Source organism: Oryctolagus cuniculus, chromosome 11 (genome assembly GCF_964237555.1).
Source record: "Oryctolagus cuniculus chromosome 11, mOryCun1.1, whole genome shotgun sequence".
In the NCBI taxonomy this organism is placed as follows: domain Eukaryota; kingdom Metazoa; phylum Chordata; class Mammalia; order Lagomorpha; family Leporidae; genus Oryctolagus; species Oryctolagus cuniculus.
In genome coordinates, this window is record NC_091442.1 from 14,413,890 (window position 1) to 14,430,661 (window position 16,772).

The 16,772-nt window shown below is 58.3% G+C and overlaps 1 protein-coding gene across 2 annotated transcripts; it reads right to left on the bottom strand.

The window, feature by feature from the left end:
* Window positions 1-1,467: 1,467 nt before the first annotated feature.
* CCN5 (cellular communication network factor 5) lies at window positions 1,468-16,240 on the bottom strand. 2 transcript variants are annotated; one of them, XM_051845014.2, is made up of 5 exons: window positions 16,217-16,240; window positions 15,730-15,816; window positions 11,224-11,440; window positions 4,156-4,410; window positions 1,468-2,306 (listed from the first exon to the last, which is right to left on the bottom strand). In XM_051845014.2, exons 2-5 carry the CDS (start codon window positions 15,784-15,786, stop codon window positions 2,086-2,088), a joined length of 750 nt encoding a protein of 249 aa, XP_051700974.1. In that variant the 5' UTR covers window positions 15,787-15,816; window positions 16,217-16,240; the 3' UTR covers window positions 1,468-2,085. The 2 variants fall into 2 exon arrangements, with proteins under 2 accessions (XP_051700974.1, XP_051700973.2); XM_051845013.2 differs by lacking the exon at window positions 16,217-16,240 and adding an exon at window positions 15,981-16,210.
* Window positions 16,241-16,772: the final 532 nt, after the last annotated feature.

The following is a 16,772-nucleotide window of genomic DNA, read 5'->3' on the forward strand; positions in this document are numbered from 1 at the left end:
TGCAGAGGCGCGGGCTGGGGAGGGCGCGGTGTGTTTTGTGCAGATAGAGGGTCCACAGAGTCTCCGGTGCTTGTTCTGGTGGCCAGGCACCTGTGCGTGAGCTCCCCTCCCTCTGTCGTAACCCCCTGGCATCTGGCTGTCTGGGCTTGGTGTGAGTGGCTCTGTTTTGGTCCTGACCGTCTGCACACTTCCTTCCCCTCGCCTCGCCTGCCTTCCCTTCCCTTCTCTGCTCTTGCGATCAGAGTCACGGAGAGCATTCCAACAAGGACTCTGGAATACAGGATTCTGATGGCGTTGAGCTCAGTGGCCAAGTCCAAGTTCCCAGAGCTGTCCAGCAGCCACCGGGCTTCGGAGCAGATGGCTTCCCCAGCCTTTCCTGTCCCTGGGCTAGGGCTGGTTCCAGCTGCCGTGCAGGGGTTTTCTGGCCACCAGGTGGCTCCAGCTCTCTGCCTGGGATCCTGGAAGATGGGGTGCCTGAGGCAAGGGCTGGGGGCCAGGAGCAGGCGCCTTAGTGACAGCGTGTGTGGGGGGGTCTCTCCCACCTCTGACTGCAGGTGGCCCTGCTGTGGCTGCAGCTGGGGGGGGGGGCGCCCTCCCCCTCCCTGAGGGGGCTGCCGTCAGCTTGTCACCCAGATGCCTGTGCGGCCACTCAGCTGGGGGACTAGTGCCCCGCCCATTAAATGCCCTCTTTTAAAAATTTGTATTTGCTTATTTTTATTTATTTGAAAGCCAAAGAGAAGCAGCTCTCTCATCCACTGGTTCACTCCCTAACTGCCCCCAACCGCCAGGGCTGGGCCAGCCTGAAGCCAGGGTCTCAGGACTCCATCCAGGTCTCCCACACAGGTGGCAGGAACCCAAGTACTTGAACCACCACCTGCTGCCTCCACGATGCTCATTAACAGGAAGCTGGAACTGGGAAAGGAGGCAGGATTCGAACCCAGACCTTCTTATGTGAGATACGGGCATGTTAACAGCTAAGCCAACACCAGCGCCAAATTCCTTCTCTTTTATTTCGCTGACCTAAAGTGGTCGCTCATTCTACGTGGCTCTACGTATGTGGCGTTCAGAAACCAGCAAAGCTCATCTATGGTGATAGAAGTCAGAGACGCGGCTGCCTTGATAGGAGGCGCGTGTTCCGAGGTCAGGGAAGCTCTGTGCCTTGACTGAGGAGTCCTTTCCAGGGTGTGTCCATTTGCAAAGACTCCTTCAATCAGGAGCCCCCGACGTGTGTGAATTACGCCTCAATAAAATTAATTTAATAAGACAGAGTCCCTGTTTAAACACCACGAGTGTTTCCTAATTTCCTGGCTGGCTCCTCATGGCAACATGCTTTTTATTTTTCAACAAACACAGCTAGACCACGCAGGATGATGTAGGGTTGTAGGTGTTGGGTTATTTTTCCGGTTTTTTTTTTTCCTTTTTTAAATTTTTCTTTAGGCAACAAAGCATGAGACATGCAACCAGAAATCCTCACTTGACTTGGTTTATTTCAGGCTGTTCCCGGCCCCCAGGGGGCAGCCTCCCCTCTGTGGAGACGGCTGATCTGTCCAAGGTGCAGGTGTTCGTGTCACACTCATTCCCACAAGGTTTTACCTCCTGGGGTTCAGAAAGAAGCCAGCCCCGAATTCTGCCCCTGGTGGGGAAGATTTCTCACACAGCCTAAGGCGGACAATGCAGTTTAAATGTAGTTCTCTATCAGGGATGATTTTGCACAACCCCCGGGGGGAGAAGCAGGCTGCTGCAGGAGACCCACAAGCCCCTGCTCGCTGGTCCACCCGCAGCCTGGTCATTAAGAACACGGCCGCGCCACCTCCGCCCAGGGGAAGTTGCGTGTTCCGTTAAGGCTGGCTGTAGGCTGGGAACGGACCAGAAGCCCCGGGGAGCCTTGGCCAGTCTCCCGGGCTGAGTGAGGGGAAGGGGGCCTTGGGGATGCACCCCTGCCGCATCCGAGTCCAGAGGGACCAGGACCAGGCAGCTGGAGAATGTCCTTGTCCTACTGGCCCTGCGTGGCGGATCCTAGCGGGATTGCTGCTGTCAGCCACCTGCTGGACACAGTGGGCACCACGTGTCCATTCCCAGCCGGCTCTAGACGGCAGTGCTCCGTGGACTGCGGCCCCAGGCGGGTGGGCAGGGCCCAGGCAGGCACAGGCGGCGCTGGGTCTCCAGGCGGCAGAAGCGGTTCTGGTTGGACACCCGGGTGGCCACGCCCAGCCCACAGGTGGTGGAGCAGGGGCCCCAGGCCGTGCTCCATTCTGGGCAGGGAACACTGGGGGCCGGGGGGGCGACGAGGCCGGAAAACTGGGGTCCTGCGGGAAGAGGAAGGGGGTCAGCTCGGTGAGGTTAGTGCTTCCCAGCCACTCAAACCACCTGCCGGCGGGCCCGCCGTCTGGGTCAAGTTGCTCCCTGGGCTTCGGTTTCGTATGTAAATGTCCTGTGGGTCTGTTGTCGGGACTGAATAGTGGATGTGAAGTGTGTGGCGCAGTGCCGGGAGCTCGGGAGCACCCACGAGTGCTGGTGGTCTGTACCGGCGAGCTGCCTCGCTTCTGTCCCCCCACGGCTCCTCTGACATGCGCATCTTACCAGCAGGGGGCGCCCGCCTGTGTGCAGTGGCGCTGTGACCCGGTGGTTAAGGATGATAAAAATTCCCAAACCGTGCCTGGACTCAGGCGGCGAAGTCCCCACGGCCTGGCTTTTCCCCAAGTCCACGTCACCTTCCCCTTGCTAATGTTTTTCCGCCCTTCTCTCTGGGTAACCCAATGGCTCTCACTTAGGGGCAGCTTTGCCCCCAGGGGGACATGTGGCCATGTGTGGCGACATTTCTTCTTGTTGCAGTTGGGAGAAATAGAGGCCAGGGAGTGCTGCTAGACAATCCACGATGTACAGGACAGCCTCCTCCCCACTGCCAAAAAAGAATCCCTCTGCCTGGGAAGCCCTCCTCCCTGCCCCTTGGCACCCCGGGGATCAGCTCCAGAGCCAGCCCCCCACCCCACCCCGACCCCCCAGATTCCCAAATCCACCCTGCTCCGTCTCTAGGTGGAGAGGCTTGTGTGTGGCTGCATGCAACCTCCCATCCACTTTAAACCAATCAGCTCTGGCTTCCTTGCGATACCAAAAGACAACGTAAAACTATCTAAATCGCACACACGCTGTATTGTTTAGGGACAATGGCAAGAAAAAGTCTCCTGGTGCCTTTCAATATTTTCAGTCTACAGAGGATTGAATCTGTGAGAAGCAGAACCGAGGAGCTGGCAGTGTGTGCACGTCTACCCGTGTGCACACACCTGGGGACACATACGGGGTGATCACATTGGAAATACAGTGTCTCCTCCTTTTTATGCCCAAGGGGACCTCGCGGGCATTTTCTGCATTAGGCAAATGTAACAGGTTCCATCCCAGGCACAGTCACAGCCCCACCTAAGATAGCTCTGCACCCTGGGCACTGCTTGATTTGTGAGTTCTCACGACTTCATCATTTTACACTGGAGAAACTGAGTCACAGAAGTGAAGCAGCCTGCCCTGACTCACACAGCGAGGAAGGGTTGCAGCCGGGTTTAGAGCCGGCGCCGACTCCGTACTCTCAACCCACCACACTCTCCTGCCCTCGTGCGGCAGCACCGTTCACGGAGCTGAGCCCTTCTTTTCAAACAAGCCCCATTCATATAATCATGCATCTTAAAAAGCAGTATGACAACAGCCAGATGTCTAGGGCTGCAGAGCTGGTGCTGGGAGGCAGCTGCTTTTTCTGCATCTCTGCCCACCCCCCGCCCACATCCCAGAGGTGTCTGCCTCGCAGGGTTCAAAGCCTGGGCGATGCGCTACGCATTCTGACCAGGGGTGACCAGGGATGGAGCCGACCGCCTGCTGGCGACTGCAAGGACTTGGTTCAGTATCTGCCCCTCCCTGCCCCTCCCCACTCCGCCACCTGCTTTTCATCCTAGTTGTTCAGGCTTTGGCTTTCGATATTGAAATGCCTGCTGCTTGTAGCTTCTGAGGCTTGGAGACTCCAGGGTCTTAACTCCGTCCTTAGCCACAGCCGCTTCCCCGCTCCTGCGTCCCCAACTCCTGGCCCGATGCCCACCTCTCTCCCTCCCCAGGCAGCCCATGCCCCCACCCCCAAGCCAGTCCCACCCTTGTCCCCGCCAGTCCCACACTCACCTCGGGCTGGGAGGGGCTGGGTCCTCAGCCCCCCTCCCTGGTCGCACACCCACTCGGGGCAGCACTTGCCCGGGACCTCCACCCGCATGGGGTGGGGGCAGTCCCAGCTGGGCAGCCGCACGTCCTCGTTGCACAGTGGCACGCAGGTGAAGCCGCCGTCCTCACAGCGACAGAGGGTTCTGCAGTGCGGTTGGAAGGTGTCCCCGTCCCGGTACAGGCGGCCGTTCACCTCACAGCTCCCAGCCTCCTCTGCGACTGAGGGGGAAACCAGAGTCCATTGGTGACCCCCTCCCCGCCTGGCTTGACCCAGCACAGCCTCTGAGCCAGGCCCAGCGGGAGGCACCACACCCACCCCGCTCCCAGGCTGCCCAGCCCAGCACGGAGACAGCTGGCGTCCTGGATCCTGGCACAGCTTCGGGAGGACTGGCCCCGGCTGAGCTCGGGGCCTGCTCTTGGCTCCCTGTGAACTTTAGCCAAAGGGTTTCACTTTCTCTTGCCTTGGTCTCATCTGCATATGGGGCATGTGTGCAGTGGTCTATACTTCACAGGGCGGTGCAGACCGGATGAAATCACGTGGATAACGAATCCAGGTGGAGGAGGCCTCCGAGAGCCAGGTCCTCGCTACTCTGCTGTTTGAGAGCAGATCCAGGCTCACGTGGAAAACGCGTAGCGGTGTCTGGCTCGGAGCTCGGCATACCCGTGTAGCTGCAGCCTTCGTGCCTCGGGCGTGACTGGCGCTTCCCCGATGGGCAGGACCTCCTTGGGGGCTGGGGCCACAGTGTGCGTCTAGCCATCACTCGTGCCAGCCCAGAGCCTGGGGGGGCCCTCAGACCCCCAGGAGATGCCCCTGAATGCGTGCGTGGCATGGGGCTCAGTGCATGACACTGATGCAATAGCTGGGCCTCCTCGTGTTCCGGAGGTGTTGACTGTGCCGCTCCCGCGGGCCAGCCACGCTGCCCCCGGACAGGAGTGAGGCTGGAGGCCAGCGGGGCACGGATGTCCCGGCGCCCGGCTCCAAGACAGGGCGAGGGAGGCGCCCTGGGGAAGGGCGTGCAAGCTGCTCAGGCAGGGCAGGCCAAGGAGCGTGTGTGTGTGTACATGTATGTATGTGTGTGGTGTGAATGTGTGTGGTGTGTATGTGGGGAGTGTATTGTGTGTACATGTGTGTACATGTGTGTGGTGTGTATGTGTGGGGGGAGTGTAGTGTGTGATATGTGTACATGTGTGTGTATATGGGGGAGTGTAGTGTGTGTACATGTGTATGGCATGTATGCGAGTATGTATTGGTATGTGTATATGTGTGTGTGGTATGCTGTGTGTTTGTATGTGGGGGAGTATGTGTGTGGTGTGTGTATGCGGGGGAGTGTATGTGGTATATGTGATGTGTGTGTACATGTGAGTGATGTGTATGTATGTGGGGGAGTGTTGTGTGTGTACATGTGTATGGTGTGTGTGTGGTATAGTGTGTGTAGTATGTGTGCATACATGTGTGGTGTATATGTGTGGGAGTGTAGTATGTATATATGTGTGTGGTGCATATGTGGGGGAGTGTAGTGTGTGTTTACATGTGGGTGGTGCGTATATATGTGGGGAAGTGTGTGTACATATGTGTGGTGCATACGTATTCAGGGGAGTGTAGTGTGTGTAGTATGTGTGTTTACATGTGTGTGGTGTGTATGTGTGGGGGGAGTATAGTGTGTGTACATGTGTGTGCTGCATATGTATGTGGGGGAGTATAGTGTGGTGTGTGTGCATATATGTGTGGGGGTGTAGTGTGTGTATAGTATGTATACATGTGTGTTATGCATATGTGGGGGAGTGTAGTATGTGTACATGTGTGTAGTGTGTGGGGGGAGTATATTGTGTGGTATGTGTGTGTACATGTGTGTGGTGTGTATGCATATGGGGGAGTATAGTGTGTGTACATGTGTGTGCTGCATATGTATGTAGGGGAGTATAGTGTGTGTGTGCGTGTATGTGTGGGGGTGTAGTGTGTGTATAGTATGTATACATGTGTGTTATGCATATGTGGGGGAGTGTAGTGTGTGTACATGTGTGTGGTGTGTATGGGGGAGTATATTGTGGGTATGTGTGTGTACGTGTGTGGTGCTTATGTATGTGGGGGAGTATAGCGTGTGTGTGGTATGTGTGCATGGTGTGGGTGTGTGATATGTGGATGTGTAGTGTGCTGTGTGTAGTATGTATGTGTGTACATGTGTGTGGTTGTATGTGGGGGAGTGTAGTGTGTGATGTGTGGTATGCATGTGTGCATGTGTGTGGTATGTATGTGGAGGAGTGTATGTGGTTGTATATGTGTGTGTGGTATGTGTGCATGGTGTAGTGTGGATGTGTAGTGTGCTGTGCATGTGGTATGTATGTGTGTACGTGTGTGTGGTGTGTATGTATGTGGGGGAGTGTATGTGGTGTGTGTGTATGTGTTATGTGTGCAGGTGTGGTATGGGGGTGATGTACGTATGTGTGTGTGGTGTGCTGTGGGGGGGGAGTGTATGTGGTACGTGAGATATGTGTGTGGTGTGTGTGTGATGTGTGGTTGTGTGTGTGTGGTATGGGGGGTGTGGGTATGTGTGGGGAGTGTGGTGTGTATATGTGTGTGTGGTGTGCTGTGTGTGTGTATGTGGGGGAGTATACATGAGATATGTGTGTGGTGTGTGTGTGTGTGATGTGTGGTTATGTGTGTGTGGTGTGGGTGTGTGTGGGGTGTGCTGTGGGGGGGAGTGTATGTAGTATGTGAGATATGTGTGTGTTGTGTGTGTGTGATGTGTGGTTGTATGTTTGTGGTGTGGTGTGTGTGGGGAGTGTGGTGTGTATATGTGTGTGTGGTATGTGTGGTGTGCTGTGTGTGTGTATGTGGGGGAGTGTATGTGGTACGTGAGATATGTGTGTGGTGTGTGTGTGTGATGTGTGGTTGTGTGTGTGGTATGGGTATGTGTGGGGAGTGTGTGTGTATATGTGTGTGTGGTGTGCTGTGTGTGTATATGTGGGGGAGTATATATGAGATATGTGTGTGGTGTGTGTGTGTGATGTGTGGTTGTATGTGTGTGGTGTGGGGGATGTGGGTGTGTGTGGGGAGTGGTGTGCATATGTGTGTGGTGTGCTGTGTGTGTGGTGTGTGTGGGGAGTGTGGTGTGTATGTGTGTGATGTGGTTGTATGTGTGTGGTGGGGGTGTGTGTGGGGAGTGTGGTGTGTACATGTGTGTGTGGTGTGCTCTGTGTGTGTGTATGTGGGGGAGTGTACGTGAGATATGTGTGGTGTGTGTGTGTGATGTGTGGTTGTATGTGTGTGGTGTGGGGGGTGTGGGTGTGTGTGGGGAGTGGTGTGTATGTGTGTGTGGTGTGTGTGGGGAGTGTGGTGTGTATATGTGTGTGTGATGTGTGGTTGTATGTGTGTGGTGTGGGGGGTGTGGGTGTGTGTGGGGAGTGTGGTGTGTACATGTGTGTGTGGTGTGGTGTGTGTGTGGGGAGTGTGGTGTGTACGTGTGAGTGGTGTGGTGTGTGTGTGGTGTGCTCTGTGTGTGTGGTGTGGGGGTGTGTGTGTGGTGTGTGTGGTGTGCTCTGTGTGTGTATGTGCATGTTGGGGGGAGGTGCTCCCTGGAGACCTGGGTGGTGACTGACAGGTCTGGGAAAAGCACTCAGTAGGAAGCAGTTTGTCCCAGGTCTCCCGAGAACACCCTCAGACAGCTCTGCCACCCCGCCAGCCCATGCAGGGTTCTGGGACACGCATGCTCGGGCCTGCACCCTAGGTCCCCACCGTCCAGCTCTTCGGGGTTCCTCGCAGGGGAGCGGGAGGACCCAGTGGGCAGGGGACTTACAGGCTTTGCTCTCAACCCCATACAGAGCAGATGATCAGTGAGCGGGAGTAGGCTGTACGTGTTCTTCCTGGGTTGGGGGGGTGGTTACAGGCCCGGGGCGGCTCCCTGGGGACACAGGACCAGGGACAGCTCCCTGGGGGCATGGGACCAGGGGCGGCTCCCTGGGGGCACGGGACCAGGGGCAGCTCCCTGGGGGCACGGGACCAGGGGCGGCTCCCTGTCCTGGCCTCTTTCAGGTCCTAGCCCTTTAGCTCCAGATCCCTGACCCTTGCGCCTGGACCACGTGGCTACTGTTTTCCCGTGAGGCCACAGGAGCTGCTGCACCACTACCCCCATCAGTGGCCCAGCAACGCCCAGGTCTCCCAGGCCGCCTCCTGGTGACAGCCCTGGGACCTGCGGGTCCCTAAGCAGAGGGATGGTTCAGAATGGGTGGTCCTTTTCTCAAGGCTTCCTGGCACCTCCCCTGGCCCTCCAGCACAGAGTCCCTTGGGAGCAGCCTCCCCTGATGATGCCTCACAGGGTCCCCACGGCCTCTCCCAGGCCAGAGCACGGTTGTCATGCGAGCTGGTGACTCCTGTGCCTCCCCTCTGGGCATCCCTTGCAGTGGTAGAGCAACAGGGCATTTTTTTTTAAACCTTCAGCTACTTGCAAATGGTGTGACCTCAGGCAGGCAAGCTAACTGCTGGGATGAATTTTCTCACCTGTGAGATGGGAACAATAGGACCCACTGGGTGCCGTGGACAAACTGAGCTGCGTGTGATGGACTTGCACGCAGTGTGTGCTCAAGAAATGCTTCCTGCTGCTGTGGGCCCCTCGACAACTCTTCAGCGAATACTTACCGAGTGCCTGCTGGGGGCCGGGCACTGTTCTGGGCACTGGTGTGTAGGCCTGAACAAAACAGAAACCCTGCCTCATGGAAGCCTCCACTCTGCTGGACTAACCACCATAAACAGTGGAATTTGTTATGCCAGGCGGTGAGCTCAGCTGGGGGGAGGGGCTTGTTATTATACCTAGTGACCAGGAGGGCCTCACTGAGCAAAGTTGGAATGGAGGGGAGGGACCCGGCCCTGCAGAAATCTGGAGGGAAACAACACTGGTACTGGGAACAGCCAGTGCAAAGGTCCTGGGGTGGGCACATGCTAGGAGTTTTTAAGGAGGTCAGTGTGGCTGGAGCAGAGAGTGGGGTCAGAGGCAAGCAGGTAGAGGAGCTCAGAGAGGAAGCAGGAGCAAGTCCTGTGGGCCACTGTGAGAATGTGGGAGCCTTAGCAGGCTTCGGGGCAGAGGGGAGACGGGATCTGACTCGTGTCACACGGGAGCCCTAACAGCTGTGTTGTGAACAGTCTGGAAGCAGAGGCTGAAGCAGGGAGTCAGGTCCAGGCCACACAAAACCCAAGCAAATGATGATGGTGCTCAGACCAGGGGGGCAGCCGTGGAGGGGCTGGGGTGTAGAAGATTCTGGAGATAGTGTGAAGAATTTGGCAGTGGAGAGGGTGCGGTCGGTGAGAGAGAAGGGTGTCGAGAACAGCTGCAGGGAAGGCTGGCGATGCTCTGAGCGTGGACTGGCTCGGGACGTGGGGGACCAGGACCTCGTCCTGCAACTCACTCATCCTGTGACTGTGGATTTGCCCCATAGAGAGCCGGCGTGGACCAAGTCGGGGTACAGGAGGCTTGGGGCAGTCCGCGCCCTCTGGAGTCCCAGGTCTTGACCCAGCCCATCTGCAGGGCTCACCAGTGCCCAGCCCCTAAATTCAGCTCAAATCATTAACCACTTGCCGTGTTGCCTCACAAGGGCTTGCAAGGTGCAGCAGGGACCTGGGACCAAGTAAGTCCTTGGCCTGCAGGTGTTCGAAGTCCGACTTGGGATGGAAGGAGACCAGCCCCTTGGAGAAGGCACAGGCGATCCCCACTGCTCTGTCACTCACACACCCACGTGCAGCCAGGCCCTGAGTTCAGATCCCGCTCAGCCAGACCGAGCTGGGGGTGGGGCAGATCACTTAACCTCTCCCTGCCTCCCTTGGCAGTTGGCACCCGGGAGGTGGCACGGGAACCTGCCTCCTGTGGTTGTGGGGAGGTGACGGGGTGATGTTGGCGAAGCCCTTGGTGAGTGGCACACAGGAAGTGCGGAGCGAGTGTGTGGTGATAGAATCCACCAGCGCTCCTGCAATCGAGGCCGGGCTCAGCCACAGCCCCGCTGCTGTGTCCCTGTGCTGTGGGCAGCAGTGACCCTGAGTCCACGAACGGCCCCGGTGTCTTCCCACCCTCGCCCGACAGGAGGCGCCTACCCAGGATTTGCTCTGGATAGCTGTCCGTGTTGCTGTGATTTCTAACAAAGGTCTTTTTATAGATGTCATTGCCAATGTCTCATGGGTCCCAGTCTCTCATTATTTTTATGGCAACAGGCACAGAGATGAAAGAGTTGAATTACTCTATGTGCTGATTATTTAGAAACACCACCTTTCGCCTCTTTCAACTTGGTTAAAGCAGTGGTCCTCCACTGGGGGTGCTGTCGCTCCTGGGAACCTTCAGCCATGTCTGAGGGCAGAGCTGTCACAACTTGGTGACAGGGAGGGCTGCAGCTGGCTTCCAGTGGGCGGGGCTCAGGGAGTCCACCATGGACAGGACAGCCCCGAGGGTCCCTGGACAAGGCTGCAAGACCCTGCCCAAGGCATCAGAGGATGCCAAAGCCGAGAAGGGTGGTGAGAAGGGTCTCATGTTCAAGGTCATGGAGAAACAGCAAACCCAGGATTCAGACGACAGCCTGGGGCCTTCCAGGAAGACAGAGTGGCATGTGACACCTGTGTCCCTGAGTCTCAGTTCCCCAACTCGGGAAATGACTCTGAAAGTGCTGGTGCTGTGGGGGCTTGGGAGAACCACGTGGCTGCTGCGGGAAGCACTGGTCACAGTGCCTGATGCTTTGCCCTAACTACGGGGCTGTACTATTTTTTCCCCCAAAGTGTTGTGAGGGCCCCAGGTGGAGATGATGCCGTCTGGTTTGAAGAATCTGGGAGGGCTTCTCAGGGGAGGTGTTCGAGCTTGGCTTTGGTGGTTGGGTTTGGGTGGGAGCCGGGGGAGGCCATGCGAGCAATGGGCCTAGGAAGCTGTGAGCCTGGGGTGGAAGGGGCAGTGGACTGCAGCAGAGGGTGAAAGGAGGTGGAGAGGGCAGGGCTGCTCCCTGATTCAAGACCCCGTGGCCTCGACCTCCCGCACACACCCTCGGGGGTCCCGCAAACCTGCTTACAGAGGCACGTGGCCCCCCGGCCGCCGGGGCCCGTCCCGGGCTGGCAAACCAGGCCCTGGCTGGAGTCGCAGACGTGGAGGTGGTCACAGGGCTCCCCCAGCCGCCGTGCACATACCCGGCAGCAGCCACAGCCATCGGGCACCAGCGGCACCCCCGGCGGGCATCTGGGAGGCGGCCAGGGGCAGGCGCACGGTGTCGGGCACAGCTGGGTAGACACCTGCAGAGACGGAGACCTCACTCAGCTGTGGGCTTTCAAGGTGGACAGTGAGAGACCCTCACAGCGCATCGCCCCTCTGCCAGCCTGGGCAGTGTCGGGTCCAGATCTTGGCCTCAGAGTCGCGCAGGCCTGGCCTTAAACCGCAGCAGCTGCACGGCACTCCCCAAGAGGCAGTGTGGCATTGTGGTCACGAGTCAGGGCTCTGGGCCAGAGTTGTGGTGAGCCTCAGCTTTCTCCTCTGTAAAATGGGACAATACTGGTAGCTAACCCAGAGGCCTTTTTTGAGGGGGACATGAAATGATGCACCTCAAACCCTTTGCCCGTGGCTTGGCGCGCAGCAGGCATTGGGTGTGTTGAGCACTGATGGTCATCGGGGTTGATAATTGCACAGGGCTCAGCCCTGGCCCCCTTGGAGCTCACAGAAGGGCAAAAGCAACAAACCCCAAATAAAAATGGCCGAGAGCAAGGCACGAATTTCCAGCCTGTGGATGTTCCCCGGGAGACGTGACCTTGTCCAACATGCCAGGGGTGGTTTTGGTCTTTAGAAAAAAGCACACGTGTTTCCAGCCCTGGTGGGCGTCATGTCAGCCAGGAAACTCGGTAAAATGCAACCCCCTGGGGCCTCACCAAATCAGATGTCCTGGAGGTGGGACCCTGGACTCTGTGCCTTTTAGATTTTATTGACTTATTTATTTGAAGGAGGGAGGGAGGGAGAGAGAGAGAAAGAGAAAGAGAGAATGAGAATCTGGGCCCGGCGCTGTGGTACAGTGGGTTAACGTCCTGGCCTGAAGTGCTGGCATCCTATATGGGCACTGGTTCTAGTCCTGGCTTCTCTACTTCCAATCCAGCTTTCTGCTATGGTCTGGGAAAGCAGTAGAAGATGGCCAAGTCCTTGGGCCCCTGCACCTGCTTGGGAGACCTGGAGGAAGCTCCTGGCTTCTGATTGGTGGAGTTCAGGCCGTTGCGGCCAACTGGGGAGTGAACCATTGGATGGAGGGCCTCTCTCTTCCTCTCTCTGCCTCTCCTCTCTCTGTGAAACTCTGACTCTCAAGTAAAATAAATAAATCTTAGAGAGAGAGAGAGAGAGAGGGAGAGAGAGAGAATGAGAACCTTTCATGAGCTGGTTGACTCCCCAAATGCCTGCAACAGCTAGGGCTGGAACAGACCAAAGCCAGGAGCCCAGAACTCAGTGCAGGTCCCCAGGTCTCCCACATGGGTGGCAGGGACCCCGCCACTCGAAGTATAATCTGCTGCCTCCTGGGGCCTGCATTAGCAGGAAGCTGGAGTCAGGAGCGGGAGCCAGGACTGGAACCCTGGCTCTCCAGGATGGGATGCAGGTGCATAACCACTGGAATCTATTCTTAGCCAGCTGCCCAGGGACTGTGGGAGCACAGCTGGATTTTCAAGGCCTCTGCCTGGTTACCTCCCGCCCCCTGCTGTGTCCCTGGGGGGACTGAGCTGCAGAGAGGGGGCGGGGCTTGCTGAGAGTCAGGGTCTGCAGAGCCCCAAGTCTGGCCTCCCCAGCGGGGACCCAAGATGCCAAGTGGGAGGGCACTCTTCCTGCAATGGGCAAAGCCCAAGTCAGGGAGGCCCCCGCCCCCCAGCCCATGACAAAGAAACAAGCCACAAAACAGGGGCCATGGCCCGCTGCGTGTCTGTTTGAAGGTAAGGACGAGCAGTAGCATCACTCAAGATATTCCCAGCGGCCCCTTCTCTGGGGACCCATCTCCCTTCTGTAGGACCCTGGGCCCGTGGGGGGTGGGATGGTGGCATGGTACAGGTTTTGTCTAGAGGAGGGAAGACAATGAGTTTAGGAAAATGAAACCAATGATTTCCCATCTCCTGTGTGACCCAAAGTGGGCAACGACCCTTTTGCTCTGGTCCCCACCCTCTCCCATCCCGAGTGCCCCCCAGCTTTGCAAATCTTTCAGTTGCCTGCAGCTCCCACCCTGACCAGCAGGGGCCGCCCCAAACTGGCTGGTGGGTGGCACAGGCTTAGGGCCCAGGGCCCTACCTGAGCCAGCCCTGCTGGAACTCCAGGTTCTAGAGGAGGGGCGGAGCCTCGCCCCTCCCCAGGAAGCCAGGACAGGCAGCACAGCACCCCCGGAACTTGCTGAAGACACAGCATCGGCCCTGAACCTGCACCTAACCAAGCCCCAAGGTGACTCATACGAGCTGATCCGAGGAGAAATGGGCTGGACGTGGGGTCCCTTCCCAACCACAGGCCCAGCTCCCTTGGTGCGTGGGCAGTGGGGGCCTCCGACCAGAACCGCTGCTCAGCCCCTCCCACCTGGACACGGGCCTTCTGTGCACCTGGCTTCTCCCCAGGGCTCCCTCTATGGGGCCGGCTCGGCTTGCTCTGGCACGGCAGGTCCTGGTGCCCAGCAGGAGCTGGGGATGACATCAACCATGACAGCTGACAGGCGCCACAGGTCGCACCCCATGCACACCGTGTGCCAGCCCTTTCATGTGCTATCTCCTTGTGCCCTCCAGCGTGGGGCTCCAGCATTGTGCCCACTTTACAGATGAGGAGCTGAGGCCCACAGAAGTATAGTAGACAGCCAGGAAGAGGTGGGACCAGGAGCAGAATCCAAGTTCACATGAGTCAAGACCCACATCCTTAATTACTATGCCCCCCATCCTCTAGGGAGCTCTGGTGCGAGCTTAGTCACTGCCTCAGTTTACCTATTTGCTTGAGAATGGTAGCGAGCCATCGGGGAGGGTGTCTTGGCACAGCCAAGCAAGGATGTGTCCTCTCTGGCCTCTGTCTCCACATCTTTCCCAGGCGCCCTGTGCTTGTCACTTTCTGCTCTGTCTACCTGGAGCCTTGTCAGGTCACTGGAGGCAGGGCTCTGTGGCAGGGACGAGAGATCCGAGTTCTACCGCTGACTGCCCTGTGACCTGGACCACGTGGCTTAGGTGCCCGGCACGCAAACCTGGAGCTCACTTGCTCCCCTGTCCGGTGCAGTGGAGACCACCTATCTCTGGGTAATGATGGAGATTAAACGAGCTCACCACTGGCCGTGTGCTCAGGTCTCTCTGTCCTCAGTCCTGAGTCCAGCAGCCCACAGCCTTCTGGGAAGACTTGGAATTCCCGGAGGAGCGTGGGGGCTTTGCATGTCCACGATGACCACGTCCCTGGGAGCCTTTGCAGGCTGCTGCCTGGCTCCCGGGGCAGGGAGGAGCTGTCCCACTGGGCTCACTGCTGTGTGTCTAGGATGGCTTGCCGTGGGTCACTCATCACTCTGGGTCCATCCCTTCCCCTCACAGAGCCCCAGCTCCCCATGCCACCACCCTGGCACCACGTCTGCCCCATGCCCCTGAGAACAAGCCTCAGAACTGGCAGGCAGCAGAGTGCTCAGGTTTCCCTTGCATGGATGCCCAGGTCGTGGGAGCGAGGGGATCCTGTTGTGAGTTCACGGCTTGCGGGGGGCTGGTCCCACGGGGCTGGGAACGCAGCGTTTGCCGAGGGAAGGTGCAACCAAGCAGCTGTGGCTCGGGCTGTGGGGATGGGAGAGGCATAGACTGGAGCGCCCCAGCACACACCCGCGACTACCCTGTGCTCCACCCTGCCCCTCCACTATCACTGTGGTGTGGCTTTGCTGTATGGCTTTAGGCAAGGTGCTCACCGTCTCTGAGCCTTGCATGGCCGAGAACTGGGACGAATGATGCCTTACGGGGCTGTTGTGTGCCGGGGGACATTCCGCAGCCCTTGGATAACTGTCCCGGCCAAACCCGAGGATTAACCCTTTGCTCCTGTCCCTCCCAGCCAGGCTCTGCGAGTCACTAGAATCCCACAGCTCTCATGCCTTTCTCACTCAATGAGACGCCCGCATCCAGCCCAGTGCTGGCTCGGAGCAGGCAGGCGAGTCACGGCTGAGTCCTAGTGAGGCTGCCCGCCGTGCTGAGCAGGGGGCTGGGCGGGGGAGGCACGGTCGTTAAACCCTCTGTTGAAATCTGTCACGTTCCAGGGCCGGGCTAGAGAACTCACTCTCGATGACTTTTCCCTATCTTTACAAAGCCTTCGTGGGCATCCACGCATTCAGCTGAGGAAGACGCTAAGGCTCAGAGAGGAAGAGGGGCTGCCCAGGGGTCACACAGCTGAGCTGGCTGGAGGCAGCTGTCTGGGTGCCAGGGAGGGAAGCCTGGCTCGGGCTCAGGGGCTGGACTGTGCCCAACACGGGGCCTTGCGGGAGTTCTGCCGGGGGGTCCTGGGCTGGGGCTTCCCACCCCCCTTCCCACCACACTGAATAAGTCAGCTGCATGTCTCCGAGCCCAGGGCCCCTTACCTGCGGGAGGAGGCAGAGGAAGAAGGCCAGCAGGTGCGTCTGTGATGTGCGTCTCATGTCAGTGAGTCCCCGCAGCCAGCTGTGAGCCTGGGAAGCAGGGCCTGCGTGTGTTTATGTTCTGGCGGCTGTGAGGTCACTCCCAGGCACACATTCTCTCTCTCCCTCTCCCCCCCCCCCCAACACACACTCATGCTCATGCTGGCATTTGCTCCTCTCCCCTTTCTCATGGTCCCAGGGATGGGCTCACTTACCTGAACGTGGGACTGTGTAGCCCCCAAGGGGTGCCTGTGTGTGTGTGTGTGTGTGAGTGTGTGCTCGTGCCTGTGTGTATGAAGCCCGAGCCAGTGCCAGCCCCAGGGGCCTGTGACAGGCTGTCAGGAGCTTCTGTAGCTCCTCCCAGCCCAAGAGGGCCTTAGCACAGGCTGCTACCATGGCCGCTGCAGCCTGGCCTCAGACCCCCGCCCACCCCCGGCATGGCTGCACATACCGGAAGCACCCAGCAAACACCCCCTGTGCGAGCTGACCCAAGGCCTCCCGAGCCCCGGGCCTGGACTCCGGGCAGCCTCAGCTGGGTCTGTGGTTTCTGGCGGGGAGATTGGCAGCTGCCCAGAGGTGGGTGTGACCCAGAGCAGAACGTCCCTGGGCTGCCTGTGTGCTCTTGGTGTGGCCAGCTCCCTGGGCTCTGGAAGGTGTCCCATGGTGGACGAGCCCCAGTGAGCTGTGGACCTACTGTGTGCCAGCGCTCACTGGGCGCTGCTGCATGACTTGGCCAAACCGAGTTTGAGGTCTTTAATTCAGTCAACACTGACGCCTCCTCTGCAGGGGCTAGAGATACAACCTTGACCTTGGGATTGGACCCAGAAGGGGAGACCACATGGAGAAAACTGGTGGACTTCCTGGGAATACCTAGGACAGTTGTTCAAACCAATCAGTGAGGGGAAGCCCTTGGAGGAGGCACCATTGCAGAGAACCAAGAAATGCCCGGATGTGGGCACAGAGGGAGAGTCCTGCCTGTTCTGGGAGTCACGGGGAATGGTGCAGTG

Coding starts and splice junctions, on each gene's coding strand:
- CCN5 (XM_051845014.2), bottom strand. CDS start 15,786: ATGAGACGCACATCACAGACGCACCTGCTGGCCTTCTTCCTCTGCCTC. Junction 4,411..11,223: donor CCGGGGGGCCACGTGCCTCT/GTAAGCAGGTTT, acceptor TTTCCCCCTCAG/TCGCAGAGGAGGCTGGGAGC. Junction 2,307..4,155: donor CCAGCCCCTCCCAGCCCGAG/GTGAGTGTGGGA, acceptor CTCTTCCCGCAG/GACCCCAGTTTTCCGGCCTC.